We start from the raw sequence: 13,292 nt of genomic DNA on the forward strand, positions 1-13,292 counted from the left end.
GCAGCCCAGGATGCCCTTCTCGACATCATTAATTCTTACTGGGAGACCGGAACGGTACCAGATAACCTCAAGCTTTCTCTTATTCTTCCTATCCCTAAACCTGGCAAAAACCCTCGACTTCCTAGTAATTTGCGTCCAATTGCACTGACTTCACATCTCTGTAAACTCATCGAGCGCCTGCTGCATACCCGGATTAGTCACTACATTGAATACGTCAGTCCTGGATTTCATCCAGCTCAAGACGGCTTCCGCCCTAACCTTGGAACGCATGACTGCCTTTGGCTTTTGCGAAGAGTTCTGAATAGAGCTCATCGTAAAACGCTACCTGACTATCTCCTGGCTGTCGATATACACAAAGCTTTTGACAATGTTCGCCATGAGGTTATCCTGGAGGAACTCGCCAAACGCTTTCCTAGTAATCGTGCCCAAATCTGGATCCGCAATTTTTTGACATCTAGACCCATTCAGCTACATGGCAAAGCTCCGGGATGGGTGCCCAAAACCTATTACTTGGATAGGGGTGTACCTCAGGGCTCCATTCTCGGACCCATATTGTTCAACTTGGCCATGACACGCGTCGCCGAGAATCTGGAAATCAGCACAAGCGCAAGATTCGCTATATATGCCGATGATATTACCGTCTGGACTGAGGCAGCGGATTACGTAGACAAATATTCTATGGAGACTGAACTTCAGGCGGCCCTTCTTTGTCTTGAAGATACACTAACCAAAATTGGCCTCGAACTCGCACCACATAAAACAGAATTGATTAGTATCGACGGAAAACATAAAACCAACCCCAGTATGCAGATCCATCTTCACATCGGAGGCAACACCATCACCTCCTCAAATGGGCAAATCCGCATTCTTGGCCTGCCCATATCAAGCTGCAACAGCCCCCAGAAATGGGTTCGTCAGTTACAACGCCTTTGGCCAGCACTGCTACATACTATTCGTCGCCTGTCCAACCGGCACGGCGGTGCGCGGCAGCATGCCTGCCGTGCGATGGCCAGAGCAGCGGCGGTCGGAAAAATCCTCTATGGTACACCGGTCCTCCAACTGTCGAAGACTGACTTCGCTAAGGTCGAACGCCTTCATCGCGCTACACTGCGCACTATTACCGGTCTACCTAAGCACACTCCTATAGCCGAACTTTAGCGTTTGGCCGCTCTTCCACCGCTCACTACCATCGTTACCGAGTCACAGACGCGTCATCGAATACGTCTAGAGAACACTGTCCAGGGGCGTCGCCTGCTGGCCTGGGATGAACAGCGTAACGACAAAACACCAGCCCTATATGCATCACTTCCCCCTTGGGAGATGCCAGTAGTCACACGCGTCCATCGCCGACCTATAAACCGCGATTTTGTCATTCCCCGGGAGCTCCTAGCTGCCCATCACCGACAAGAGCGAATCCCCGATACGACTGACATATACACCGACGCATCCATTACAAGCGAATTCGCATCTATGGCCTGGGTATGCGATGACAACCCTTCCCTTTCAGGCGCTTATGCCTGCCATCTACCTCAGGGTACCCCTCTTCACGCTGAACTCCTCGCGATTTGGGGAGCCTTGTCAGGAGTGCCTTGCACCGGAACTGGGTCACTACGTATTCTTACTGATTCCTTTGAAGCTTACAAGGAAATCGCTACTCCGGGTTCACAAGATGCAACAGCTACGGCTATACAGCACCTCCTTAAACGCCACCAACTCGCGACCAGAACTGTCGCTATTCACTGGACCCCAGGTCACTCGGACGAATCAGGGGGCAATGCGGCGGCACACGCCGCGGCTGCCTTGGCAGGTGGGATGTCCACATTTACTTCCCCACCCCCCTTGCTTCATCCTTATTCGACCTTGGGCGGGCAACTCACCCCTTCTCTTGCCCTTATGCACTATACTCGGACCAGTCTTCGTAGCCTCAGTCAGCATCGCATGCAGGTGGCCACACCAGACCCACCTTTTACGAGAAGAACCCACCTCACCCGAAGTCAAGAAGTCTTTTTGAATAAGCTCATCGCCCATGCGGCTTACACGCCACGTATTATGGCCCGCTGGCGTCAGTATAAAGAGAAAATGATTACGTGCCCCCACTGTACGACTCTAATCTGCGGCGGCATATCTCATTTACTTTGGGAATGCCCTGCTTTTTCTACTGGACGCCCCGAGATCGAACCCTACCGCCTGAACTACCGTTCCCTTCTAGAAACTGATGCAAACACACAGATGATATTTGCCAAATATGGCTCGCTTAGTGGCCTGGTTAGAGCAATGTGATTCGAGTGACGACCTAAATAAACAATGAAGATTATGTCTACTCCCCTTTATCCCCATCCAGGGCCATGAGCCTTCCCATTCAATAAAGGACATTCAATCAATCAATCATATTTCTTAACGTCCTGAAAAATACTGTCGTGTCCTTCGCAATGGCTTTCGAGCATGTTTCATACGTCGTCAACAATATAGTAACAGTAGTAGAGAACATTTATTCAAGAAAAGTAACATTTATTCAAGGCGGTAAGGGGGTGGTTAGTATAGGGTCGTCCCCCATTGCTCCTGTGGCTGAACCCCTGCCGGGGTAAGGATTCATTTTCTTGACAAACCCATACCATAAGATAAAGGCAGTCATTCTTGAGCCAAACATTTAGAGGGTGCCGAAATGCATGATTGGGTGGCACTATGCATGCATGCAGGGCATGCCTTGTGTAATGTGCACGTCATTACGACCAGAGTCGGACGCATGGCTTATGCCATCTATGAAGCATTTAGAAATGTCTGACTGTTGCGCTGTTCTCAACTGTGAAGAAGTTTAGTACTGAGGTGAAACGCGCAGCAGTTACAGAACCTACCATTTTTTTTACACGCTTTCAACATAATGCGTGTGGTCGCTCATACCCTCCTCGATAAAATCGCAACAAAACAGACGCATAACTTTTTTTTCAAGCTGACAAAGCTCAATGCCTACGTATAGAAGCAAAATACAAGCATATACACTTCTGCAACCTGCAATAGGGCAGTAAAACATAGCACCTTCGAAACCATATATACTCTAGGCTGCCAACCCGGCTTAACTCGTAGCAATGAGGCTTTACATCCGCATCCTGTAAACTTTTGTCCATGATGGGAAATACACATAAATACTTTATAGATTATTTCATTTCCGTGGTGAAAGGAAATTGAATATGATCAAATGCTGGAAAACAGAAGTCGAAGAAATTGTGCTAGTGAAGGCAAATGTTGCACTGTTTTGCCTTGTACACTAGCTGGCTCCGCAACTCGGCGCCAGCACCGGCTGTATTGCAACATAGGTGGTCTTGTAAGCACAGAAGATGGGCTAGCTGCAGCATAATTTGTATTGTGATTTCCACCAGCCATAAACTTGCACTTGATTCCTATATGCTGGCGTGCTCTGCTTCGAGTGCTTCAGCAAGGGACGAATAATGAACAAACCCTTTAGGCTGTTGATGCAGCATAGCTAATAACCATAAGGTATATCCGCCCACATAAAAAAAATAAAACCATTATTTTCTATATGTTCTCTACCTTTGCTTGGCACAGAAAAAAATATCTAGCTTTATTTCTCAGATGTTCTGGAATGAAGTGTATTTAATTCAATAGCGATGCACGCTGCCTAACATTTTACTATAAGTTGTGTACTTGTTGTGGCAGCTGTTTAACTAGTTCAGACTTAACGTTTGCAGGTAAAGATTTCTAAAAGAAAATATTGAAGAAGCTTGAAGCATAGCAACCCCACAACTGGAGACTGAAAATAGGTGATAATGAAATTTTTTCTTACAGAAACAAAAAAACATGGTGTAATGAATGCGTTCTCACCACCGAAATATTTGTCATAAAATTATTGTTGCCTGGTCATGCTGCTCTTCAAGGAAATTATTTATGTCAGAAAGCTATATAAGCGAGTGTATAACTCTCATGAGCTGCCTTCGAATATTTTTGCAGTCAGCTTAACATCACGTGTTTAAAGGCTTGTTTCTATAAAGTATTTTGTGATAATTCTCCATGCTTTTATGGAATTATTATCAAAACATATTGCAACCAGACCGAAGGTACATCCATCTAGAAAATATGTTCGTTCTCTCTAACAGTTTTGAAAAAACGTACGTTCTCTCTAGCAAAGTTAGACAGACAGCTATTTGCGACGCAGCAGCGCCAGCCTTTGTCGTGGCAGCGTATGCGTTTCTTCGTTCCCACGCCTCAGCAGCGTGAAGTGAACGTCGGTGGAATTCAAACTTGCGGTGCCATATGAAACCATGCGAACAGCAATGCCTAGCTCGCACGACTGGCGCGCTTTTGATCTTCCCTCTTCTTTAGCAGCGTAGGTGCGTGCCTCGCGGGTTGTCTGCAGCAGCTCTGCTCGCACTCAGAGAATAAACCGTGGAACCACGACATACCTCGTCCTGTATCGCCGATCTTAGAACGGTCTGCAACTCAGTGCGAGTACCACTGGCCCTTTATTCTAAGATATATGTTCGTAACGGAGAAAGTTTTTGGGAGCATTTGTTGCTTGATTTGCCTGCTATGTTGCTACACTTCCCTGCAGGAGTAGACTCAGGATCACTAGGATGGACGTTTGCATGCCAATTTCCTCTTGGGCAGCTTCGGTTGACGCTGCATGCAAGGCTGTGCTGGGCGACCGGTAAGATGTCCATTTCTTACACAGTGCGGCGTATTAACTGTAAATTAAGCATCTTGTCAATCATTGCTACCTGATATGATTAATAGAACGTGCTTATCTGCTGTTTATGCATGCCGGGAGTCAGAAAAGCTTTTGCTTTAACTCTATTGCACCAAGCTGAAAATATGCACTCTTCATGAATTTGTTTCAGCACACTGACTTGGACACAAACTTTTGTAGCAGTGGCAAATATTTCACTGAACAGGTGGCCAAGTTGTACTGAACAAATCATAATTCTGCATAATATTGTTTCTTATTTTTGTTTTTGCTTCCAGATGTTTTGCCCGAAAGGGAAGATGGTGATATGCAAGCTGCTCAAGCATACACCGGCAAGGGCTGCTGAAAGCTTTTGTCCTTATAACTGAGAGCAAAAAGCGCATGCTAGAGATGCTGGCTTAGCAGACAATTGAAGCTGCCATTGATGTGGCGTCTTCCTACAACCTGGGATCTGCCGACACCTTGTCAATCGACCCAACCATAGGTGAAGTCCTGGAAGTCTGAAAGAATTCTGCCTTGAGTCTTTTTCACTATGTACCACATGCACACCTAATAAATATTCATGAAGCAAACCATTCTGGCTTTTTGTGTGCATGTATACTTTCAGTATGCTGTATATATTATTGGCTGCATGTAAAATACCTGCACAAAGGCAAACTCAACCCTGTGTTTGGCTCATGACAGCCTTAGCTGCTCTGCGTCATAACACCCATCAAATCAAAAAATAGCCACCAAAAAAAAAAAAAAATCCCATTCATGGGATTGCCTGGATGCCAATGATGCAAAGTCAGTGGACAAGCTTGGGTGGGCTATGTTGGGCAGCCGATGAGCTTAGCTAGATAGCAGTTCTTAAAAGCCAGTGAGTAAGCTTAGTTGCAAGTATTGGTTAGCCAGTGAGAGTAGCTGGATGTACGTTGGACAAGAGCCAGTGGGTATGCTAGGGTGGAAGATATTGGGTAGCCGGTATATGAGGCTGTATACCAATAAATAAGCTAGTCTGCCGTTAGTGGCCATTGTAAGAAAGCCAGTCTAGTAGATTTGATCTAACCTTGGCACGGGTAGCGCCCCAATGAAACACCATTATTGGCTCCAATATTGGTGCCGGTTTTCCCCAATGTTGGGCTGATTGTGATCCATTGACGGCGTGCTACTCGGGCGTTAACCGATGACGCCATAATCACAAATGTGCACCACACGGCTGAAGAGAGTGAGGACAAATGAGTGATAGCGACAAGCAGCCAAAAACAAAACAAAAAAGGGGCAAGTCTGCAGGATGTGCTTGATGCACTTGAAGTCATATGGTAATTCCTTGGAGCTCATGGTAGTTATGTGGCCATGGAAAGCCTGCTCAATCGTGAGAGGAGACTTTTGAAGCTAACCAGTAACTTCAACGACCGACTTTCTCAAATAAAATTTTGTTTTTACAGAGTCAGGCTAGAGCATAATTATCTGTACAATTTTGTTTCACAACGACGAAATTCGTGCAAAAACGAAACATTTTGTTGCTCCTGGAGATTCTGTTATTGAGGGGCTCAATTGTAGAATAAATATGGCCACGAATGGGTTTCAATCCTGCGGCAGCATGACCAGATCAGGTTTTGCTGGTCACCGTAAGAGAGCAATATACATTCACCGCAGCTGAGCACCTGCATATTCGATTGCCCTTCTCATGCTGTGCTTTGCATTTCATTACCTCCATCAATGCAAAATAGATACAGAACACACAGCTAACACAATGCTCTCTCAAGGTGCGTTATAAGATTTTAAGATTTCACAGCGCAATACTATTAGGGCCCCCAGTCACCGATTCCACCACTCTTTGCCCAAGGCCTGAACATGAAATTCTACATTATAACTAACAGTGAAGTAAAATGCAACGTCCTAGCACATACACTTTACATTTGGCCAACTAATCTCAACTGGCCGTGGTTTTTCAATAACCACAGCCAAACCACAGCTATAACACTGCACTGAAAAAAAAACAGCACTTGCATAGTGTGAAACATCTCCTCACCTGTTGATATATAGGGGCGGAAGTCTTCCTTGAGTCTTTCTGCCAGGATAGAGAGTATCTCCAATCCATTCTGGGCCACCTTTAAGATAGTCGGTATGGACAAAGTAAGCAATGGGGAATACTAAATCAAAAAATGGCCACCAAAAACCTTAAGCAGCAGCACTTTCTCTCACAAGCAAAAGAGGAAAGTGGAACAAAAAAACTTGCAAGAAAGCACACAACATTTATGGTTATGGATAGAACAAAATGCACTTGAATGTCTGTACACTGACATAACTTGACATTTCTAATCTTGATTTGTTTCTTATACTATGCAATAAAAGAGGACAACTTTTTAATGTTTGGTGCAAGCAGGATCAGTTTGCCGAAACAGGAGGTACAACTTAACTCCTAGCAATGGGCTGGTTGATAAACTCTATGCCATCCTTTGTCAGGCCCTTTCAGGCAATAAGATACGGCCATTCTGGTCCGCTGTCGACCACTGCCCGACAAGCTTTGAAGTGGCTGAATTGCCCTTTTTTTTTTTTAACAATGCATGAACCGCCATCTCTTGAAGAGTAAATGAACTTCGTAGTTTTTGTGCCCTATTGAGTAGCGCTAGCAAGCTTTCTTTTCCTGGGAGCTGTAGCGCGTTTGTGCCATTAGCGAAAGCAAGGTTGATTTTAGCGAAGAAGGGAATTCACCAGATGATGATGCCAACTGACAAGAGAAAGAAGACTGCCCCAGAGACAGCTCCTCTGGTGCATGTGACTCGTTAACTATTGTGGGAGCTGAGTGCTTCACAATAAGTCCACAAAATGGCGACAAAAGGTCTTGCTGTACCTTTTCAAAGTTTCTACCAACGAAAGTTTTATTTGAATAAGGATTCAGGAGATGAAAGAGGCCCTACAAGTTGTAGTGGTACCCGAAGTGCAGTCGCTATCTCATCGAGGTGTTGGTGAGGAAGTCGGGGCTCTCGCTACAAAACGAGGCCTGCAAGGAATGGCTGAATGGGAGGCTTCATTTTATGCACAAAATCTCAGGCCAAAGCAGCACTGACTGCACAATTTGCAACGACTGCAAAAGAAAACGAGAGCAGGAAAGAAGCAGTGTTCGTCTGCAAAGCTATGTAACGCTATTCCTTAGTTTTTCAACCCAATAGTTTCAAGAAAATAAAACCATCATGTTTATTGCACTCAATGGCAAAGAAATATCGAACAAAGTTCAAGGGACTTCCCGAAGCTTTGTCTCAATCTCTTTCTTAAGATTAGCGATTCTTCGGCCTTAGCCTTTGCAGCTTTTGCTCAGTGAGTTCAATTTTATTGCGTAGGCGAGGTGATTAGCTGTTTCCGCCTTCTCATCATAGTCATCTGCCGATGCATTCAAATCATTGTTCTGATACGCAGCGTTGGCGTCCGAAGTTGCGAACACGTCGGACCAGTCGACGACTGCCATATCATTGTAGAATCTTCTTAGCTGGGAAGGCAGAATTGGTTGATGTTTGATTTCACGAAGCGGCAGCTTATGTACTCCTTGAAGCTGTTTTACTGTTGAGGCTATCGAGCTGATCCTCAGCATAGCGCCTTTTCGACTGCTTTACACATTCTTGTTCCTGTCTCTTTTGGGCTACCAAGTAAGCACTATAATGATGCCTTGCAGCCTTCTTAGTCTTTTCTGATGACAATGTTATAAATATCACCTGCTTTTCCCCCTACATCGCACACAATTCATTGCAAGATGAAAGACAGGTTTTTTAGGTTCTCTCCACAGATGTCTCGGTTTAGATGAAGCCTCTCTCAACAGCTGCTTAACCATGGCTCAATACAAGCAATAATTTTACAATCTTCCACAGCTCTGGATGAGCAATGAACGGCAAAAGCTCAATAAAAAAATGTGCCCACACTGTTTGCTTTCTCAAAAGGTCGCAGTTCACGTTTCTATTCTTGCTACAGCTCTGTGTCCTCTGCAAGTATACCGAGTCTCGCTGATGGTCTTCCAACATTTCCCTGAGGCCTGCCTGGCAATTATCAGGCCTGCAGCACATTTGCCTTTCCGAGGGTCAAGTGAGGAAAGACCGTATAGAACCTCAAGGGGCTCCATCTTGAGGACTTTCTTCGTCACTACGACTGGGCACTACTTGCACTTCGTCCTGAACTGAAAAACATCTCTGGCACTTGTTTTGCATTTTTTCAAGATTTGATCGACAGCGTAACCGAGGTCCACTTCTTCAAGTGGCTCATGATTTTTCGGGCCCTAGGTTGGTTTATGGGGTTTAACGTCCCAAAGCGACTCAGGCTATGAGAGACGCCCTAGTGGAGGACTCCGGAAATTCAGACCACCTGGGTGGGGTTCTTTAACGTGCACTGACATAACACAGCACACGGGCACCTTGCTTTTCACCTCCGTCGAAAAGCAGCCGCCGAGGCCGGGATTTGATCCCGCGTTCTTGGGAACAGTAGTCGAGCGCTGTAACCACTGCGCCACCCCGGCGGGGTATTTTTCGGGTTCTACACATCAATTTGCAGCAAGCCGGCAATCCCTGTAACTGAAGATATAATGTCGAACACTTGATAAACTTTGTCACTAACTTTCTGACAGTCGTTTCTAAGTCTCTTGCCAGAAGAAGCAACATAGACTTGGCTGTATGGTACTCCATTAAGGAAGGTTTCAGTATGACAGCAACACTAAGAGAAAAGTTTAATTTTGCCACTATTAATGTGTCCAGGCTGAATTCAAAAATGAATTCAACACTTTGGCAGCCTCACTTGCTTCTTCCTCGCAGATTGTACATATTTTTGCACATCATTCCACAGTTCCTGAGATCTTTCAACGATAGCCACATTCTCAACAAAGCGACGTGCAACATATTTTAGGGGAAACTTTGCCTTCCCAGTGAATCCTGAAACATTCTGCCTTCCTGCTGAGGCATCCTCAAATAGTGCACAGAGATTAGATAAAAGGGTGTTGAGCCCCCAATTACTAGCTGTGATGTCTGCTTTGTAGGCACTGTGGATTGCGTGAAGGCCACAAGTCAAGATACTGGAGTTTGTAGTCTTCCTGTAGGCGGCATTGGAGCATTTTGAAGAACTTGAGGTTAATATTGGGTCATCCTGGGCACATAGATATTCATATGACCAAAAACCATTCGCTTATTACTGAGAAAATTTCAAAAAATATCCTCTTGCCACTGCATTCAAATCTGTGACATCCACGCCAAAGAGGACCCCGCAATACACTGTTCAGAAGGAAAAGGTGCTGCAACCTAGCCTCCAGGATTCATGAGCAAAAAAACCAAGCCAATGTGCACAGTTTAATAAAGAAATTTTCCTATATAAGAGCCTGTATTTAATTTCTGGCCTTCCCCAGTTTATAAGTCTTTTTTTTTTGTAAATGCAGAACCTCTGTTGCTTGAATGTAGGAACCTATCAACACTGGGCAACTTTCACTTGTTCCAAATCTCTTTTTTAAAATATAAATCATTGGTGTGGACTCGCCACAAACGCTTCAGCAGAAACAGCGTTTGACAATACTATAAGGTAAAAATACAGCCCATTCAACAAACACTTCAGAGCTCTGAATACTGAGCAAAGTTCTAATTCGTGGTAAAACTTTCATTCATCCATATAACTAACATACTTTTCTAGCACACAACTACATTCATACTGGAAACAACAAAATGAACTAACTTAGATGCGAGCTCAGTGGAAGGCGAAAACTGGCCTAAACACTAACATAGAATCTATTTAGAATGAGATTTCTGGTATAAGCACCTTCTTGCAATGTTGGTTCTTCACGATTTTACTCATTTGTACGGTACTTGGTAATTTTATAAAAGCAGATATGTCTGCAGCCATCATTACATATCTCCAACTCACATGACTAAAGAAATCACTCCATGCCACACAAAAGAATTCTTATGAAAGCTCCTGCAAAAATATGAATATCTCAAATCCTGGGTGGGCTGTAGAGGCAATCAGTTACGTGCTGACTTGTCGCTCACAAGCACTGACACTATCTAAAGAGAGCACATATGAATTGGGTGTGGCATTGCAAGGCTACAAGTGACAACATACTGCTGAACTGCAGACTGAAATGCTCTGCTCTGCATCCACACAAACCTCAATATGCAAGCATTATGATTTCTTATCTTTTGCCAACTGGACTATGTTTACGGGAGTAGAAAGTGACAACACAAGTAACAACACAATGGTGCACTGTTTTAGCCCCAGTCAATGGCAGCTTACTACACAAGAATGAGATTCGTACAACTGCGCCTGCAAGGCACGAACACAGAGTATGTCCCCAGCGCTGCACATGAAAGAAAACCGCCTAGTAATCTAGACAAGCATAAGAGCCACAGACAAGAAGCATGCACTAGGGTAGCACACCACAGTAGTTTCCCAGTAGCTAATGCAGTCAAATGGTTAGACCCTTTCAACTCCACACAAGCGGCTTCAACGCTGTCTGTGGCACTGTCCCAGCCTTGGGGGAGGGGAGAAAGCCGCTCATGCATGCTAGCACACTGGGTATATTCGATTATCTGTCCCGGACTGTCCGGGACTACTTGCTGACAGCGGTCTGGCATTTAATTCTCCTCAGGCAGCCCAGAAGCCCCGCCCACCAGTAAAGCTCCTGGGCCGGCAGCTATACTGAGTTAGGCTCCGAGTGCATTCCGAGTACTTTTCGTGCTTCTGCAGACAATATTGTGAGCTAAATAATGAAACAAACTCCAGCTTTACATCTTTGCTTTTGTGTTTTGATTTTTCTAGTGACGGAAGCGTCCAGAGCCCCGAACACGGATTGTTTGTGCTGCGAAGTTCTGTTTCGCAGTCCTGTTAGCGTGCAGGCCTAAAAGATTCGCAAGCGAACCGCTGTGTACTGGGTAGCTAATGCTTATTGTAAATGTCTTTTCAAATGCTTTCGTATGCTTTCAAATGCAGTGAGCTTGGAGGAACTTCGCTAGCAGCAACGACAAACCAACCCTGCACTGAATCCTGTAAAACGCTTCGCATTCAGGCATGTCACGCTCCGTTCACAAAAAGCACCAATTGACTGGCGCCTCTATCTTTTTTAGTTTACACGCACGCCAAAAGAAAAATGTGCGTGCAGCGTCACTCCGAAAGAACTGAGTCGCAGTGACATGATGGTTGGCATCATCTGCTGAAAGCAAACGATGAAAGGAGCTGGCAAGGTCATAAGACAATCTCGCTGCTTCCTGTCAGAGTGGAAGCCGAGACCTGTCAGCAAGTAGTCCGAAACTGGAAAATCGACTGGGCTGTTGTGCTCTACCTTGGAGTTGCTGCTGTTAAGCCATGCGACCAGGCCGTCGACCACAACGCCCATATCGGTGCTGTCAACGGGGTTCTGCGGGTCATCCAGATAGGAGAGCAGAGTGGCCCCCAGCTGGAGCCTCTTCTTGGTGTCCTGGCTTGCCAGCTGGGGCAGGAACTGCTCAAGGCCCGGCCCAAGTGCCATCTTTCAGCCAAGGGGCTGTCACCAGCCCTGCCCTGCTGAGGCCCAGCCCTGCATGCAGAGACAGTCATCATCATGCAGTCAAATCCTCCTAAACAATGCAGACTCCTCTCCTGGCCTGCCTCTTCTGCCTTACTCCCACTAGAGAGGCGAATGCAGTTAATTTCTTAACAGCTTGCCTTGAACTTTGTGCAGCACATAAGCTACATCTCTGCAGTCAGGATTACCACCCAGCTAACCACCCAACACAAGAACCTACACATATGGGTCCTAATACTGGGCCAAGGCCTTGCTAGCATTTATAGCCAACACAGGTCTGCATCTCTACATCTGGGTGACCTATGACGAAGGATATTTTTGCGCAATAAAAATGACCTGCTACAGGAGTTACCAACAGGACAACCGACAAATGAAACAATCTTAAAGACTTCGAACATTCTACATAAAAACAACAAAATGCTCAGATATGCAAAGCACTGGATGCCATCAGGGTGTTATGGGGGTTGGCATTTATAAACTAGACAAAGCTACAAATACTTTGGCTGGCAGATGCCTCATTCACCTGGATGGTGGCATTTAGATGGCATCCATATCAACAGCTTTGTTCCCAGTAGTTTCACAATAGTGAGAGTTTGAGAAGATGGACATTACCACTCATCAGAAAAGAGCAAGCCAATCAGAAGTGTACAGTTCTGCACAACCTTCCAGCCAAATGGCTGTGCATCTAAGTCGTTACTGCAGAACTTTTCCGTTTAATACCGTACGATTCTGGCAAAAAAAAAAAAAAAAAACATGCACATATAATTACAAAATCTTCTATCCATGAAGCATTTTCATCCTCCCTAGAGACCGAATTTTAGGCAAATGCCTATTTTTTCAGCTCATCATAGGCACACTGTTTTTACATATGAGCACAAATTAGGTATTGATAATATGTTTAGTACTAGCTTATAGTGCCCACAAATGCCTATTTCCAACGTTCGTGCCTAATAATGCCTTATTTTGGTTAAATATCTCTGCAACAGCATGCTAACCGCGCGAGAAAATGCCGAAACTTATTCTTTCTTATTTCTGACGTCTTATCATTCCAACTTGTACAATTTGTCTGGTAAAGTGACAATAGACCGGAAT

At 45.0% G+C, this 13,292-nt stretch overlaps 1 protein-coding gene across 5 annotated transcripts in view; it reads right to left on the reverse strand.

Moving 5' to 3' along the window:
• The window catches only part of chb (CLIP-associating protein), a 185,728-nt gene that overhangs the window by 168,529 nt on the left and 3,907 nt on the right, over nt 1–13,292 (reverse strand). For all 5 annotated transcript variants that reach the window (XM_084606806.1, XM_084606804.1, XM_084606805.1 and 2 more), the window contains exons 2-3: nt 11,979–12,212; nt 6,711–6,789 (exon numbers count right to left, since the gene is read on the reverse strand). In XM_084606806.1, the coding sequence (XP_084462932.1) occupies nt 6,711–6,789; nt 11,979–12,164 (265 nt within the window). In that variant the 5' untranslated portion in view covers nt 12,165–12,212. The remainder of the gene's footprint in view (nt 1–6,710; nt 6,790–11,978; nt 12,213–13,292) is intronic.

This window comes from Amblyomma maculatum, chromosome 6 (assembly GCF_055883805.1).
Source record: "Amblyomma maculatum isolate TAMU_Amacu chromosome 6, ASM5588380v1, whole genome shotgun sequence".
NCBI lineage: Eukaryota > Metazoa > Arthropoda > Arachnida > Ixodida > Ixodidae > Amblyomma > Amblyomma maculatum.